Source organism: Brachionichthys hirsutus, unplaced genomic scaffold (genome assembly GCF_040956055.1).
Source record: "Brachionichthys hirsutus isolate HB-005 unplaced genomic scaffold, CSIRO-AGI_Bhir_v1 contig_1283, whole genome shotgun sequence".
NCBI classification, from domain to species: domain Eukaryota; kingdom Metazoa; phylum Chordata; class Actinopteri; order Lophiiformes; family Brachionichthyidae; genus Brachionichthys; species Brachionichthys hirsutus.
This window is the reverse complement of record NW_027180998.1, coordinates 3,187-21,234: the sequence shown is the minus strand read 5'-3', so window position 1 is coordinate 21,234 and position 18,048 is coordinate 3,187. Positions and strand designations below refer to the sequence as shown.

General features: G+C 54.1%; 1 protein-coding gene across 1 annotated transcript; it reads left to right on the top strand.

Annotated features, from left to right (window-relative positions):
• The first annotated feature begins 1,587 nt into the window (after positions 1–1,587).
• LOC137917076 (CCR4-NOT transcription complex subunit 3-like) lies at positions 1,588–12,498 on the top strand. Its single transcript, XM_068759959.1, has 19 exons — positions 1,588–1,694; positions 3,243–3,301; positions 3,832–3,899; positions 5,216–5,290; positions 5,836–5,925; positions 6,018–6,146; positions 6,222–6,317; positions 6,463–6,591; positions 6,676–6,766; positions 7,069–7,199; positions 7,708–7,785; positions 8,503–9,379; positions 9,459–9,510; positions 9,605–9,752; positions 11,423–11,519; positions 11,606–11,786; positions 11,863–11,995; positions 12,091–12,216; positions 12,400–12,498. The coding sequence occupies exons 2-19, from the start codon at positions 3,277–3,279 to the stop codon at positions 12,496–12,498; spliced, it is 2,625 nt and encodes an 874-aa protein (XP_068616060.1). The 5' UTR covers positions 1,588–1,694; positions 3,243–3,276.
• Positions 12,499–18,048: the final 5,550 nt, after the last annotated feature.

Sequence of the window (18,048 nt, the reverse complement as noted above, 5' to 3'; positions counted from 1 at the left end):
AGCCCCGTAGCGAGACCGACCCTTAGCCTGACAGCTAGCCCCGTAGTGAGCTGACCCTTAGCCTGTCAGCTAGCCCTGTAGTGAGCTGACCCTTAGCCTGACAGCTAGCCCTGTAGCGAGACCGACCCTTAGCATGACAGCTAGCCCTGTAGCGAGCGGACCCTTAGCCTGACAGCTAGCCCTGTAGCGAGCGGACCCTTAGCCTGTCAGCTAGCCCTGTAGCGAGACCGACCCTTAGCCTGACAGCTAGCCATGTAGCGAGACCGACCCTTAGCCTGACAGCTAGCCCTGTAGCGAGCCGACCCTTAGCCTGACAGCTAGCCCTGTAGCGAGCCGACCCTTAGCCTGACAGCTAGCCCTGTAGCGAGCCGACCCTTAGCCTGACAGCTAGCCCTGTAGCGAGACCGACCCTTAGCCTGTCAGCTAGCCGGGTAGCGAGACCGACCCTTAGCCTGACAGCTAGCCCTGTAGCGAGCCGACCCTTAGCCTGTCAGCTAGCCCTGTAGCGAGACCGACCCTTAGCCTGTCAGCTAGCCCGTCTGATCGATGTCCCGCAGGTCGCCGAGGTCGGAGAGTTCGAGGCGTCGAAGGAGAAGCTGTTGGACTACGCCCGGCGGTGCTACAAGACGATGGACGAACCGATGCATGCCAAGGTCCAGACCATGAAGAAGACGCACAAGCTGCTGCCGATCTCCTATAGGTTCAGAAACTGACCAGTAGGAGGACAGCATTCACTTCTCAACTCTCTGGAGGATAAGAATTGAAGAATTAAGTTGGTTTAAACGTGACGAGGAAGAGATTTTTGTTGTTGTTGATCTAAGGAGGCGTTTATGTTTGTTAACCGTCCCGCATGTTGAATATTGACTGAAAGAATATTCATTTTCTTTACTCATTTCGTTATTTATTGTTTTGTAAAAAACAACTGTTCATTTGATGCATCAATGAAAGCCCTGTTTGTTTTGATATTCATCGCATTCCTAAGTTATAAACATTATTTAAAGTGATTTTTTGTGTCAAAAAGTTTGAATTACAGCCAGAAATCAAGATACGTGACGTGTAGCAATAAAAACTGATTTCACTCTTTATTGATGAGGATGCAAATTAGCGTTGTACTCATAGTGTTATAACGAGTTCATGATGAACGCCCTCCTGTCTCCGCCCTGCTGGCCCCGCCCCGCCCTCCTGTCTCCGCCCTGCTGGCCCCGCCCCGCCCTCCTGTTTTGCCGTCAGACTTTGTTTATTGGCTGCTTTTTATTTATTTTCCTTCTTTAAGATGTTATTGGTCCTGTATGTAGCTGAACAACAAAATGTCCGCCTGTGTCTCCGAAAGCTGTGAACCCTGCGACCGTCATGAGGGACGCGCCCTTTCACCCCGACAAACTGTCCAATCAGAGCCGGAGTTATCCCGGAAGTAGTCAAACCAGAGCCTCCTGACAGACAGCCGTGTCCAACGAGTGAGAGAACGGCAGCGGCAGCTCAGGACCAATAGCAGATGAGCTGGGCGGGGCTTACCCCAGCACGGCTTCGGAGGAGGAGGTGTTCCTGGCAGCCATCTTGGATGTGCGGAGTGATTGTTTAACGGGAATTATAAATGTATTTTTTATAGCTAAGAAGCCTTTAATAGTGAATCGCTGGAGGTTCTCCGGATCGGAACGACTGAACGACCGAACCGGAACCGGAACCGGAACCTCCAGGTGGGTTGGTGTCGGGTCTAGAGAGCCCCCCCTTTCTCTGCCTCTCCGGATGACAACAACCGACTTGCGGTCTGTGTGTCGGCTCGAACCGGAGACCCCCCCCCCCCCCCCCCCCCCCCATCCCGGGATAAGAAGTGTTTGTTCCACGGAGTGTTCGCGGGACAGGAACCTCTGCCCAGGTGTGCGCACCTGTCCGGAGGAGTAGCGCTGAAGCTAACGCATTTATTCAATACGAAGTTTTAAAGGTCAAATATTCGACCCCTTTTCCACAAGTTAACGCAGTTCTGTGTCTGTCTTTAGGACAGGAGAGGACAGGAGAGGACAGGAGAGGAGAGGAGAGGAGAGGAGGGGACAGGAGAGGAAAGGAGAGGACAGGACAGGAGAGGACACGAGAGGAGAGGAAAGGAGAGGAGAGGACAGGAGAGGAGAGGAGGGGACAGGAGAGGAGAGGAGGGGAGGAGGGGACAGGAGAGGAGAGGACAGGAGAGGAGAGGAGAGGAGAGGAAAGGGAGAAGGAGAGGACAGAGAGAGGAGAGGAGGGACAGGAGAGGAGAGGACAGGAGAGGAGGGGACAGGAGAGGAGGGGACAGTAGAGGAGAGGACAGGACAGGAGAGGAGGGGACAGGAGAGGAGAGGACAGGACAGGAGAGGAAAGGAGAGGAGAGGAGGGGACAGGAGAGGACAGGAGAGGACAGGAGAGGACGGGACGGGAGAGGAGAGGAGGGGACAGGAGAAGAGAGGAGAGGAGAGGAGAGGAGGGGACAGGAGAGGAGAGGACGGGACAGGAGAGGAGAGGACAGGAGAGGAGAGGAGAGGAGGGGACAGGAGAGGAGAGGACGGGACAGGAGAGAAGGGGACAGGAGAGGAGAGGACAGGAGAGGAGAGGATGGGACAGGAGAGGAGAGGAGAGGACAGGACAGGAGAGGAGAGGACAGGAGAGGACAGGAGAGGAGAGGAGAGGAGAGGAGGGGACAGGAGAGGAGAGGACGGGACAGGAGAGAAGGGGACAGGAGAGGAGAGGACAGGAGAGGAGAGGAGGGGACAGGAGAGGAGAGGAGAGGACAGGACAGGAGAGGAGAGGACAGGAGAGGACAGGAGAGGAGAGGAGAGGAGGGGACAGGAGAGGAGAGGAGGGGACAGGAGAGGAGAGGAGAGGAAAGGAGAGGAGGGGACAGGACGGGAGAGGAGAGGACAGGAGAGGAGAGGACGGGACAGGAGAGGAGGGGACAGGAGAGGAGAGGACAGGAGAGGAGAGGAGGGACAGGAGAGGAGAGGACAGGAGAGGAGAGGAGAGGAGAGGACAGGAGAGGAGAGGAGAGGACAGGAGAGGAGAGGAGAGGACACAAACGAAGCTAAATTCATAGCGAGCACGCTGCCATGGTAACCATGATTAAACTTTATCCACTCTGTTCTGTCCTCTGAAGCTGCGAGCAGCTTCGTGATGGGGGGGTCATGGGGGGGTCATGGGGGGGTCATGGGGGGGTCATGGGGGCTGCAGAGAGGAATCACATGAAGAAGATGATAAACTCTTCATCTGTGTTTCCACAGAAGAAGGCATGAAGGCATCGTCATAGTTACAGTCATGGCCGATAAAAGGAAGCTTCAAGGTGAGTGTGTGTGTGTGTGTGTGTGTGTGTGCGTGTGTGTGTGCGTGTGTGTGCACCTCTGGGGGGGGGGTCCTCACAGAAGGAGGTTCTCCACATTCTTTAATGTTTTTGGGAATCGATTCCCGGCGTCTCATGAAGGCACCGAGGTTCACCTCCTCCAGGTTCACCTCCTCCAGGTTCACCTCCTCCAGGTTCACCTCCTCCAGGTTCACCTCCTCCAGGTTCACCTCCAGGTTCACCTCCTCCAGGTTCACCTCCAGGTTCACCTCCTCCAGGTTCACCTCCTCCAGGCTCCCCTCCTCCAGGTTCACCTCCTCCAGGTTCACCTCCTCCAGGTTCACCTCCTCCAGGCTCACCTCTCTCAGGGAGAGATGCAGATCCAGAACTTGAGTGGAGCTTCAGAACCGGTTTCATGAATCTGACCTTTGACCTCTGGTCTGATTGGCTGTAGTCACTGGGGGAGGTTATGTGGTTGTGTCTCTGCATGGACGCCTCCTGGTTTGCTGACCCCCCCTGTTCTCCTCCCTCAGGTGAAATAGATCGATGTCTGAAGAAAGTAGCGGAGGGCGTGGAACAGTTTGAAGACGTCTGGCAGAAGGTGAGGAAGAGCTCCGCCCACGCTTAGCACGAAGCTACAGCAGCGTAGCGACGGAGGCTCTGAAGCTCCACCCACGCTTAGCACGAAGCTACAGCAGCGTAGCGACGGAGGCTCTGAAGCTCCACCCACGCTTAGCACGAAGCTACAGCAGCGTAGCGACGGAGGCTCTGAAGCTCCACCCACGCTTAGCACGAAGCTACAGCAGCGTAGCGACGGAGGCTCTGAAGCTCCACCCACGCTTAGCACGAAGCTACAGCAGCGTAGCAACGGAGGCTCTGAAGCTCCACCCACGCTTAGCACGAAGCTACAGCAGCGTAGCGACGGAGGCTCTGAAGCTCCACCCACGCTTAGCACGAAGCTACAGCAGCGTAGCAACGGAGGCTCTGAAGCTCCACCCACGCTTAGCACGAAGCTACAGCAGCGTAGCGACGGAGGCTCTGAAGCTCCACCCACGCTTAGCACGAAGCTACAGCAGCGTAGCGACGCGAGGCTCTGAAGCTCCACCCACGCTTAGCACGAAGCTACAGCAGCGTAGCGACGGAGGCTCTGAAGCTCCACCCACGCTTAGCACGAAGCTACAGCAGCGTAGCAACGGAGGCTCTGAAGCTCCACCCACGCTTAGCACGAAGCTACAGCAGCGTAGCGACGGAGGCTCTGAAGCTCCACCCACGCTTAGCACGAAGCTACAGCAGCGTAGCGACGGAGGCTCTGAAGCTCCACCCACGCTTAGCACGAAGCTACAGCAGCGTAGCGACGGAGGCTCTGAAGCTCCACCCACGCTTAGCACGAAGCTACAGCAGCGTAGCAACGGAGGCTCTGAAGCTCCACCCACGCTTAGCACGAAGCTACAGCAGCGTAGCGACGGAGGCTCTGAAGCTCCACCCACGCTTAGCACGAAGCTACAGCAGCGTAGCGACGCGAGGCTCTGAAGCTCCACCCACGCTTAGCACGAAGCTACAGCAGCGTAGCGACGCGAGGCTCTGAAGCTCCACCCACGCTTAGCACGAAGCTACAGCAGCGTAGCAACGGAGGCTCTGAAGCTCCACCCACGCTTAGCACGAAGCTACAGCAGCGTAGCAACGGAGGCTCTGAAGCTCCACCCACAGTCCAAAAAAACACTAACCAATGACGTCATAGCTGTTTGTTCACTGAGGCTACAGTAAACATGCTAGCACTCTGCTAACAAGTTCCAGCATCTGTGCTAACTGCTGTGACCAGCGCAGGATATGACATCACTGTGTGTGACCAGCGCAGGATATGACATCACTGTGTGTGACCAGCGCAGGATATGACATCACTGTGCTCTCGCTCCACAGCTTCATAACGCTGCCAACGCGAACCAGAAGGAAAAATATGAAGCAGACCTCAAGAAGGAGATTAAAAAGCTGCAGGTAAGTCCAAAAACCCACCTTGAAGCAAAGCATGATGGGAAGCTTAGTTATTTTTGCCTGATACTTTGAGACATTTTGTCTGTAAATGTGGATTTTCTTTTTCTTTTGTCTTCTGATCGCGTTTCTTTTGTTAAAGGTTGAATTAACTAAAATGCTCGCCGCTCTTTCACAATAAAAGCCTGTTCACTGTAAGACTACAAGACTTTTAATGTGAAACGTGTCAAAGAGAAAGATGGGAGCCAATCAAAATGAGGCCTCATGCTAAAATATCGTAGCCTGCATCCTCGCCTCCGACGGCGTACTGTGCTCTGTGTGGAAGCCCCGCCCCCTGCCCCGCCCCCCAGCCTGCTGCCCTGCTGGGATCTGATTTTTGGCTCCAGGTGAATTCTACGTGTCATCAGGTCACCCTGAGCCCCGCGTCCTATGCGTTACCATGACAACCAAACCCCACGCCCAGCCCGGACGCTGCTTCAGAAGTTCGGCGGCCATGACTGTTGACTCTGCCTTCATCCAATCATCTGCCTCCTCCTCTTCTTCACCCCCAGCGTCTTCGGGACCAGATCAAGACGTGGGTCGCCTCCCACGAGATCAAAGACAAAAAGCAGCTGGTGGAGAACCGCAAACTCATCGAGACGGTGAGCGGAGCACGGCGCCCCCTGCTGGAGCTGCTCAGGTTCTGCTCAGGTTCTGCTCAGGTTCTGCTCAGGTTCTGTTCGTCTGTCTGCAGCAAATGGAGCGATTCAAGGTAGTGGAAAGGGAAACCAAGACGAAGGCGTACTCCAAAGAAGGGCTGGGTCTGGCCCAGAAGGTGGACCCGGCCCAGAAGGAGAAGGAGGAGGTCGGCACGTGGCTAACGGTGAGCCTCGGAACCAGAACCCGAACCCGAACGTGGGCGTCGCTCTGAGTCCTGACGGAACCGTCTTCCCTCCAGAACGCCATCGACGTGCTGAACATGCAGGTGGACCAGTTTGAGAGCGAGGTGGAGAGCCTGTCAGCGCAGACGAGGAAGAAGAAGGGCGACAAGGAGGTGAGGGGCTGCTCCTGCTGCTCCTGCTGCTCCTCCTGCTCCTGCTGCTCCTGCTGCTCCTCCTGCTCCTCCTGCTCCTCCTGCTCCTGCTGCTCCTCCTGCTCCTGCTGCTCCGTTCTGACTGCTTCCTGCTCTCCTCTCTCAGAAGCAGGACCGGGTGGAGGAGCTGAAGAAGTTCGTCGAGAAGCATCGGCACCACATCCGGATGCTGGAGACCATCCTGAGGATGCTGGACAACGACTCGGTGCAGGTGGACGCCGTCCGGAGGATCAAGGTCGGCGCCGCGGGCCCGCTGCTGCGCTCGCACAGATCGCTGCGAGGTCGCTCACCTCGTCGTCGTTGTTGTTTTGTGGTGAAGGAGGACGTGGAGTTCTACCTGGACTCGTCTCAGGAGCCCGAGTTTGAGGAGAACGAGTTTCTCTACGACGATCTGGACCTGGAAGACATCCGTGAGTACAGGAAGCGTAATACCGCCGGCGTCCAGCAGAGGGCGGGGCCGCTGCTGATTTACAGACGCGTAATGTCACTAAATCCTGAATGTGGTTGAGTCTTGTTATTGATCGTGTTGGTTTACACTGTTTACGGATAAACAGGAGCTGATTGGCTGTTGAGGCTGCCGCCCTCATTGTGTGTGTGATTTCTGATTGGGTCACTGACCTCCACCCAACAGTGGGCGGAGGTCAGTGACGTAGAAAATAGACTTTCTAAACATCAAAAGGTAATCCTCCTTCTGTGGCTCCGCCCACTGCAGCCCAGACGCTGGTCGCCACCTCCCCAGGCCACTCCCACCTGGAGGACGAGCTCTTCCTGGACTCCAGCAGCACGCCCACCTCCACCACCTCGTCCTCCCCCATCCCTCCTTCGCCTGCCGCCTGCACTGCGGTAAATAAAAGGTCGTGTGGCATTCGGCAGACGTTTGGCGTTTCCAGAAGACGAGTCGAAACGCCGCCGTAGCGTAGGAAGCTTCCACCTGGCAGGTATCGTTCCTCCTCCCAGCCCGGCTGGAGAATGGCCTTCGGGTCGTTGGGATGGGACACAATGAGCGGCGCCATTGTCCGTTTCTTCCTCTCCGCCCACCTGCCGCCATTAACGAGAAGGCGTGGTTCTCTTAAGAGCTGCTTAAGAACCCCCCCCCCCAAAAAAAAAAGCTCTGTCAAAACCTCGGTGGGATTTTAATGAAAAACCTCAGATGTTTAGCCCCACCCACGATGATTTCATTGGTTGAGACTTATCGCTGTCAGTCCATTTTTCCGTTTTTCACATGCGAGCTAACTAGGCTAATAGTAAGCTACTGGAGTTAGCTCGGCTAGCCACAAAGGTCAGATTTGTTCCCCCGCCCAGTGACTGACCGAATCCAACGTCCAATCACAATCGTTTCCTCGTTTCTCAGGAGAACTCGGAGGACGACAAGAAGAGAGGACGGTCAACAGACAGCGAGGTCAGTCAGCTGAGTGAGACGGCCAATCAGGTTCGGGTTAGAACAGGGGCGGGGCCAGGCTGGAGTGTTTGTGTGAACTAATATAAATGACATGTAAAAGCCATTACATGAAAGGATTTGGCCTTTTACAGGGAAAAAGGTAAAATTAATGAGTTTTATAATAACATTTTATTTAATGATATTATTTGGACAAGTTCGGCGGGCCGTATTATAAAGCCTAACGGGCCGTATATGGCCCCCGGGCCTTAGTTTGCCCATGTCTGGGTTAGAACCACATGTTGCTCTAATCTTTAAGAGAACGCGGCGAATCTTGAGGATAATTTGTAAATAATAACAAAATGAATAATATATTTATGTGGATAAATGTTAGCACGCGTGCAGCTAGTGCTGCAGCCCACGTTAGCACGCGTGCAGCTAGTGCTGCAGCCGATGTTAGCACGCGTGCAGCTAGTGCTGCAGCCCATGTTAGCACGCGTGCAGCTAGTGCTGCAGCCCATGTTAGCACGCGTGCAGCTAGTGCTGCAGCCCATGTTAGCACGCGTGCAGCTAGTGCTGCAGCCCATGTTAGCACGCGTGCAGCTAGTGCTGCAGCCCATGTTAGCACGCGTGCAGCTAGTGCTGCGGCCCATGTTAGCACGCGTGCAGCTAGTGCTGCAGCCCATGTTAGCACGCGTGCAGCTAGTGCTGCAGCCCATGTTAGCACGCGTGCAGCTAGTGGCAACGTGTTTTGCTTTCGTTCTTTTCCAGTCACCTGTGAAGAACGGAAACCCCTCTTCCTCGTTCTCCTCCTCCTCCTCCTCCTCTTCTTCATCCTCCGTCTCGGGGCTGACTTCCTCCTCTCTGATCTCCATGGCGACCACTGCCGGGGGAGGAGGCAGCAGTCATGGCAGCTCGGGGGGTCTCGTCTCCAACATGTTAGCAGGCAGCTACAGCAATGCCACCCAGCAGCAGCCCCACGCTAAACCTGTAGCTAGCCCCGCCCCCTCAGCGCCGGTGTTTAACGGCTTCACCTCCACCAATACCCACCCGGCCTCTTCTTTGACCCCCGGCGCCATTTCACAGGGGCTCTTGACTTCAAACGCCCAGGTTCTGTCTGGACCCCCGTCGACCTCCAACAGTCTCGGGCTCAGTCTGGGCCTGTCGCTAGGGAGGGGGGGCGTGTCGGGCGCCATCACCACCCCCCCCATGTCTGGTGGTCAGGGCCTGTCGGGGGTGCAGGCGTCCCTGAACACCATGGCGAGCCTCCTCTCCAGCGCGACCCCGGCGCCCTACGCTCGGGCAGCCGCCTCAGGCGTGGCGGGTCCTGGTCTTCCAGGCCCCCTGGGGGGCACCGTTGCCACGACAACCAACAGTGCTTTGAGTTCCATCGCCGTCGGCGGGCCGACGTCCTCCATGGGGGGTCTCCTAGGCTCCGTAGCAGGGCTGAACAGCATCGGCTCGGGAATGCTGGGTTTGGGTTCCGGCCAGGCGGTGCAGCCGTCCCCCCTGGTGTCTCTGAGCCCAGTCGGAGGACGGGCACCAGGTAGCGGAGTGGGGGTCATCGGGAGCACCGGGGGGGGGAGCGGAGAAACCTCGTCTGTCTCCGGCAGGACGGCGAGCCAACAGAAGCAGAACGGGAGCACGAGTGAGTAGCGACGGTTAGCGTGGATGCTAGCCCAGCAGGGGGCGCTGTTAGTCACGCCGCCTGTCTCTCTGTGTCTCAGGTTACAGCGCTGTGGTGACGGACAGCACAACAGACTCCACAGCCAATCAGCCGTGAGTACGATGCAGCATCATCGGTACCTGTCTGATTGAATGTCCTCCTCGATGCTCTCGGCGTCCCCCTGTCCCCCCGTCCCCCTGTCCCCAGTAGAGACGCGGGTCCCAGTCTACTCGTCTCTCTGAGCTTCCCGTCCAGCTCGCCGTCGCCAGCCTTCTACACCGAAGCTAAAACCGTTAGCGGCGGCTGCCTGCTGAACGGCTCGCGGTGCTACTCCCAGCTCTGTGATGTCATCAAGGTGAGAGTGTCTCCTCACAGGTCAGGCCCGCCCACCTGGCCCCGCCCACGTTAGCTAAAGGTGGAGGATCGCAAAAAACTCGGTACCTCCTCCAGGACGAGGTCTGTCCGTCACATCTCACTGACAGTCCTGGTTCACGGGGTGAAACGGTCCCGGTACACGGGGTGAAACGGTCCCGGTTCACGGGGTGAAACTGTCCCGGTTCACGGGGTGAAACGGTCCCGGTTCACGGGGTGAAACTGTCCCGGTTCACGGGGTGAAACGGTCCCGGTACACGGGGTGAAACGGTCCCGGTTCACGGGGTGAAACTGTCCCGGTTCACGGGGTGAAACGGTCCCGGTACACGGGTGAAACTGTCCCGGTTCAACGGGTGAAACTGTCCCGGTTCACGGGGTGAAACGGTCCCGGTTCACGGGGTGAAACTGTCCCGGTTCACGGGGTGAAACTGTCCCGGTTCACGGGGTGAAACGGTCCCGGTACACGGGTGAAACTGTCCCGGTTCAACGGGTGAAACGGTCCCGGTACACGGGGTGAAACTGTCCCGGTTCACATCGTGAAACGGTCCCGGTACACGGGGTGAAACGGTCCCGGTTCACGGGGTGAAACGGTCCCGGTACACGGGGTGAAACGGTCCCGGTTCACGGGGTGAAACTGTCCCGGTTCACGGGGTGAAACGGTCCCGGTACACGGGTGAAACTGTCCCGGTTCAACGGGTGAAACTGTCCCGGTTCACGGGGTGAAACTGTCCCGGTTCACGGGGTGAAACGGTCCCGGTACACGGGTGAAACTGTCCCGGTTCAACGGGTGAAACTGTCCCGGTTCACGGGGTGAAACTGTCCCGGTTCACGGGGTGAAACGGTCCCGGTTCAACGGGTGAAACTGTCCCGGTTCACGGGGTGAAACTGTCCCGGTTCACCGGGTGAAACTGTCCCGGTTCACATCGTGAAACGGTCCCGGTACACGGGGTGAAACTGTCCCGGTTCACCGGGTGAAACTGTCCCGGTACACGGGGTGAAACGGTCCCGGTACACGGGGTGAAACTGTCCCGGTTCACATCGTGAAACGGTCCCGGTACACGGGGTGAAACTGTCCCGGTTCACATCGTGAAACTGTCCCGGTACACGGGGTGAAACGGTCCCGGTTCACCGGGTGAAACTGTCCCGGTTCACGGGGTGAAACGGTCCCGGTACACGGGGTGAAACGGTCCCGGTTCACGGGTGAAACTGTCCCGGTTCACGGGGTGAAACGGTCCCGGTACACGGGGTGAAACTGTCCCGGTTCACGGGGTGAAACGGTCCCGGTACACGGGGTGAAACTGTCCCGGTTCACCGGGTGAAACTGTCCCGGTTCACGGGGTGAAACGGTCCCGGTTCACGGGGTGAAACTGTCCCGGTTCACGGGGTGAAACGGTCCCGGTACACGGGGTGAAACTGTCCCGGTTCACATCGTGAAACTGTCCCGGTTCACATCGTGAAACTGTCCCGGTTCACGGGGTGAAACTGTCCCGGTTCACCGGGTGAAACTGTCCCGGTTCACCGGGTGAAACTGTCCCGGTACACGGGGTGAAACTGTCCCGGTTCACATCGTGAAACTGTCCCGGTTCACATCGTGAAACTGTCCCGGTTCACGGGGTGAAACTGTCCCGGTTCACCGGTGTTTGTCCTCGCCAGGCCCAGGAGCCTCTGAGCAGCCTGAAGTCCATCGCTGAGCGAGCGGCGCTCGGCTCGGGGACGGACGGAGACGTGTCCTTGCTGCACCTCAGCCCAGGTAACGCCCCCAACGACACGCCCAGAGGGACGAAACATCGTCCCTCCTCATCTTCCTCATGTTTGTGTCTTATCTCCACCCACCAGACATCTTCCCCAGCGGCACCGCGGCCCCCCCGGGCCCCCTGTCAGAGGTCAGCATCCCCCCGTCCCTGGGCGTCTGTCCACTGGGTCTGGACGGCCTGTCCAAAGAGCAGCTCTACCAGCAGGCCATGGAGGAGGCGGCCTGGAGCCACATGCCCCACCCCTCCGACTCCGAGAGGATCAGGTGAGGCGTCGGACCCAGAACCCCGTTGGTGTCGCCCCGTCCGGGTCTGACGCGCTCCTGTCTTTGGGTTCCACAGGCAGTACCTGATGAGGAACCCGTGTCCCACGCTGCCGTTCCACCACCAGATGCCGCCGCCCCATTCCGACAGCGTGGACTCCTACCAGAGACTTTCCACGGAGACGCTCTTCTTCGTCTTCTACTACCTGGAGGTCCGCCTTGGAGCGCAGCGTCAGAACCCGTGTGAGCAGGTCCGGCTCGGAGTCTCACCCGGTTCCTGTCCCTTCCTGTCCCTTCCTGTCTGCAGGGCACCAAGGCCCAGTATCTGGCCGCCAAGGCCCTGAAGAAGCAGTCCTGGAGGTTCCACACCAAGTACATGATGTGGTTCCAGCGGCACGAGGAACCCAAGACCATCACGGACGAGTTCGAGCAGGTCAGAACCCGGAACGTTCCAGAGCCCCCTACGGGTTCATCTGATGCTGATTGGCTGGTTAGACCTCCATTCTGATTGGTCCACAGATGTTCAGCTCGCCGTAGCCGTAGTGTGTGTGTGTGTGTGTGTGTGGTCTTCAGTAACGCTCTCTGGGTTCTGGGTTCTGGGTTCTGGGTTCTCCAGGGGACCTACATCTACTTCGACTATGAGAAATGGGGTCAGCGGAAGAAGGAAGGCTTCACGTTTGAGTACCGGTACCTGGAGGACCGGGACCTGCAGTGAGCTGCAGCAGAACCTCCAGACATTCCTGGATCCGACCCGGCTCATTGGAGGGGGGAGCGGGAGGACCTCCCCTCTTCCTCCCCCGTCTGTCCATCATCACCATCACACGTTCTCCTGCTAGCAGCTTCGGAGCTCGTTGGTGATTGGTTGTTCTGGGTCAGCTGACCTCCAGGAGTCACTTAGACTGAAGGAGCTGCTAAGCTAAGAGTGTTAGCACGTACTCTGGCAGGGCGCTAACACGGTTAGCTTAGCATAAAGGCTCCTCCCAGACCTTGTCTGGAACCTTCAGGCCCATAAAGGCTCCTCAGGCTCCCCTTCCCGGTTTTCTTTCCTTTTTCTATTTTTATAAAAACCAAAGGAAAACGTTTTTAATCGTTTTCACGGAGCTCCTTCAACCTCCACCAGCTTCCAGCCAAATACGAGGGAAGCCCAGCTCTGTGATTGGCTGGTTTTTACTTCAAAGTGTTTTAATTGGGTGTGGTTTGGATCCTCCTGATTGGGCAGCACTTGTGCGATGGCTGCTCCGGTGAAATGATTGGATAGATTGGAGTTAAGCCTGATGCTGCTGCTGCTTAGCTTAGCTTAGCATAAAACGTGGGTGCAGCTAGGTTAGCTCTAACAAAATAAACGTCACAAATTTAGCATGTTGCGCGTTTCACGTGGTTTCTGTCAAAAGCATTGTTTCTGCTACCATTAGCTTTTAAGTTGCTAGTTGCCTGAACAAGTGACTCCTCCTTTGAGACATTTATTCTGAGTATTTGTGCTAAGCTAAGCTATGCTAACAGTCAGCTGGGTTGAGCTTATTCTGTGAAAGCGTTACCCAAAATGTTTAGGTTTGTTAATTAATTAGCTAAGAGCTACTAAACAAATAAGGGCAAACGATATCGGCACGTTTCAAGTGATGCGTAGCTTAGCTTAGCTTAGCTTAGCTTAGAATAGCTCATCTAAAAAAATATATTTTTTACATCATTTCCCATCCAAAAGATTCTGTTCTTATTTCATTTCTGTTAAACGAATGCTATTTCTCCCTCATTCTCAATGTTTGTGCTAAGCTATGCTAAGCTAAGTCACGCTACCCACCTGCTGGCCTCAGGTTTATCAAGCATGAGAGTGTCGGAGGTAAGAAGACGTGTTTTTGGTGAATGTTGTGGGCCGTCCATCCAGCTGGACGGATGGACGGATGGACGGACGGACGGACGGCACCCTTCCTCCTCCTCCTCCTCCTCCTCCTCCCAACCTGAGCAGCACCAGCAGGACGGCCCACACCTGACTGGACGAGACGTTTGGTTGTGCATCCCGATCATGTCGATGAGACGCTTGCTGGTTCCTCTTCCGCCGTCTCTTCACGCCGGATGTTTCCTCATTTCTCAGGAAGTATTTGATCGTTTATGAGGAAATGTTTCCGCCGGCACAACCGGCTCTTCCTGCCCGAGGCGTCGGCGTCGTCCGCTCTGTCCCGTCCATTTCAAACGAGGTGTCTTTTTTAAATATTGTCCTCCGTCTGTCTTTCTCTTTGTTCCACTGATGTTTGTCTGTTTTCCGAGGCGGGAACGCGGCACTCCGACAGAGGTGTGTCTTCAAAGCCAAACAGCCGAAGCCCCGCCTCCCTCGCCTCATTCCTCAAACTTCCCTTATTTTTATTTCTCGCTGTCAGACAGAATGGAAAAGTTACAAAGTGGTAAATACTGACACGACCATGAAAGACGGATTGTAAAATATGAATAAAATAACTTTTCAGAAACGTTTTCTGCTTTGTTCCGATTAAAGGGAGGAAACTTTGAAATCTTTGCTTTAGCTTTGAAGCTAATAGCGTTAGCAATTGGCGATTGGTTTTGATAGCACATCAGTAAACTGGATGAAATCGTACCTTGAGGGACGAGAACAAATGGTGGACATAAACGGAACCTTGTCCTCGTCCCTCCCGGTGAGCTGTGGGGTTCCTCAAGGCAGCATTCTAGGGCCGTTACTGTTCCTCCTATACATTAACGACATGAATGCTGCCTGTAACTGCAAATTGTTCCTGTTTGCTGATGACTCAGCACTCCTGATTTCGGGAGAGGACAAAGTGCAGGTTGAGGAAGCTCTCAGCTCTGAGCTCACCAGAATCCGTACTTGGCTTACCGATAAACTGTCACTACATCTTGGTAAAACCGAATCGATTCTTTTTGGGTCTAAACACTCTCTAAGTGAGATAAATGTTAATGATTTCAAGATCACAGTCGATAATACAGTAATCTCCAGCAAAGAAGAGATTACCTATTTGGGCTGTGTTCTTGACAAATACCTGTCTGGTGATAGTATGGCAACTAAGGTGATCAAAAAAGTCAATCAGAGAACAAGATTCTTGGGCAGAATGTCTGCTTTTGTCTCCGGACGCTTGCTGGAGCCTCGTTCAGCCCCTCTTTGACTATGCTAGCACCTCCTGGTATTCAAACATCAAAATGTCCCTGAAAACCAGGCTCCAAACCTCCCAAAACAAACTGATTCGGCTACTCCTCACTCTGTCTGTTAATGACTGTTTGTTAATGACTGTCTGTCACTGACTGTTTGTTAACGACTGTTTGTTAATGACTGTCTGTTACTGACTGTCTGTTAATGACTGTCTGTTACTGACTGTTAATGACTGTCTGTTACTGACTGTTTGTTAACGACTGTTTGTTACTGACTGTTTGTTACTGACTGTCTGTTAATGACTGTCTGTTAATGACTGTCTGTTAATGATGATGATGATGAATATATTTATTAGATAGAATGTTAGAGTACAAGTACAGTCACACAGTAGCATGTATTACAGTACAAGTACAGTCACACAGTAGCATGTATTACAGTACAAGTACAGTCAAACAGTAGCATGTATTACAGTACAAGTACAGTCACACAGTAGCATGTATTACAGTACAAATAACGTCAAACATCCTGTCTAAGAGGAGCATTTCAAAAAAGCCCTTGCGGGCTTGTTTCCGTTGAAAGTCCTTCGTACATAAATCATCCACAAAAAACAATACAAATAACAATACAAATAAAAATAAATCCAATATTAAATTACGCAATTGATGCAACGTAACATTAGAAAGACAAAAATAAAATGTTATTACACCGCCAGTGCAAACTAACAATTAATCTAAAATAAATTACACCACTGATGCGAGATGACAATAAATAACTTACATAAATTACAATAAATTACTAAAGCAATTAATACGTGCAACATAGGTGGACAAAAAAAAAGGAGGGGGGGTTTGACCCGGAGAGAGTCGTGATGACTATCTCCGTTTCTGTCCCCCTGAAAGGTGTATTTTTAGGGCCTTTTTGAAGGAGGCCAAAGAGGTGCATGTTTTGAGGGCAGGAGTCAATCCGTTCCACCCTTGGGTGGCCGTATTGTAGAAAGATGATTTACCCATGTTAGTCCTATAGGAGGGGGTAATCAGGTTGTTGTTTGAGCTCCCTCTAGTGTTGTGGCTGTGGGTGTCACTAAATCTGTGGAGGTGTTTATTCAGGTATGCAGGGATTGAGGGGACTGAGGGCAGAGCTGCATTGACTATTTTAAATGCCAATCCCATTTTGAGTTGTTGAACCCTGTCTTCTACCCTGAGCCATTTTAGGCTAGCAAAATGTCCAGGAAGAAGGTGGGTCATGGGCCCCAGATTGAGGAGTAGCCCAATCAGTTTGTTAATGACTGTCTGTTACTGACTGTCTGTTACTGACTGTCTGTTACTGACTGTTTGTTAATGACTGTCTGTTACTGACTGTCTGTTAATGACTGTTTGTTACTGACTGTTTGTTACTGACTGTCTGTTACTGACTGTCTGTTACTGACTGTTTGTTACTGACTGTTTGTTACTGACTGTTTTTTACTGACTGTCTGTTAATGACTCTGTTAATGACTGTCTGTTAATGACTGTTTGTTAATGACTGTCTGTTACTGACTGTTTGTTAATGACTGTCTGTTAATGACTGTTTGTTACTGACTGTTTGTTACTGACTGTCTGTTAATGACTGTCTGTTACTGACTGTTTGTTACTGACTGTTTGTTACTGACTGTTTGTTACTGACTGTCTGTTAATGACTCTGTTAATGACTGTCTGTTACTGACTGTTTGTTAATGACTGTCTGTTACTGACTGTTTGTTAATGACTGTCTGTTACTTGCCTCGATCTGGGACCTGAGTACTATTTTTCGTTCCTTTCATGCGAGTGTGGGAGTGACAATAAAACTTTCTTGATTCTTGATTCTTGAACTCCGCCTCACGCTGGAGTGTAGGAACAATAACGCTTTAATGAAGGAGGCCGTTGGCGGCCATGTTGGATCCTGCAGCTGGGATTCGCATCTGGTTGAGAACCAATCACAGCAGTCGTTGCTGCTAGCTGCAAAAATCACACACCGTGTTCAGGCCCCGCCCACTAAACAACAGCTGATGCTGCCGAAACAAACAACTCTCAAAAAAACAACAGCATGACGTCACGTTTTCACAACAATAGTAAAAGCAAAGTAAAAAATATGCTCAGGATCATGGAGGAGGAGGAAGAGGAGGAGGAGGAGGAGTAATCTCCAGGCAGCTCATTAATATTTAAATTAACAACATCACAGGTGCGCGTGTGCCGGGAAATGTTTCGAGTCAACCAATCAGGACCGACAATTAAAAGCCTCCGCTCCGTGGTTGGTCGGTCCTTTCAGCACTTGTGGAATCCGGCTGTGGGTCCGTGCACGGGGCTCGGCGGGCGCGCGTGAGAGCAGCCGGAGGAGCGGAGGCGCGAGACCGGAGAGAAACGCAGCGCGACGCGTGCGCGTCAGAGCCGGACGAGGATGAAGGATGTAGGGAACGCGCTCCGTCCGCCCGCGCAGGAGCCGCTGTAGGACCGGAGCACCGGAGCGCCGGAGCACCGGAGCACCGGCAGGTGAGGGCGGGTTCGCGCCTCGTTGTGGAGCCTCCATTGTTTCGCTTGGAGGTGGTGCCGCGTCCCACGCCGCCGCGCGCGGCCCCGCGCGGCCCCGTTTCATCGTGAGTCTCACGCCGCGCAGCGACGCTCCCATTTTGTGTGAATGCGGTGTTCTTGCGGCGCGCGCGCCCCACCCCGCAACTCGCGTCGTTTTAAATGTGTCGTGAACCAAACGCCGCCCTACAGGTGATGGCGTGCGTGTGCGTGTGCGTGTGCGTGTGACACCTGCCTCGCTGGGTTCAGGCTGACGCATTTGGTCACGTGACCCTTTGTCGCGGAAACGGTCGCTAGAATGTTTGTTGTTTACTAAAGAGCAGATGCAGTTTTAATTATTTAGTGACGTCACTGGCGGGACAACAATTCAGGAGCTGTTTCCAGGAAAGGAGGTCAAAGGTCAAAGCAGCGCCGCTGTGACGTCATCAAAGTCGTCTGCAATTGCTACTGGTCTAGAAGTGTATTGGAGGAGGAGTCTTCCTCTTCCTCCTCCTGCACCACGCCCTTTCTACGACAACAACGCTAAACAGCAAATAAATCAACTGGGGTCCGACTGGAGTGCTAGCTGCAGGTATGCTAGTGCTAGCTGGAGTGCTAGCTGCAGGTATGCTAGTGCTAG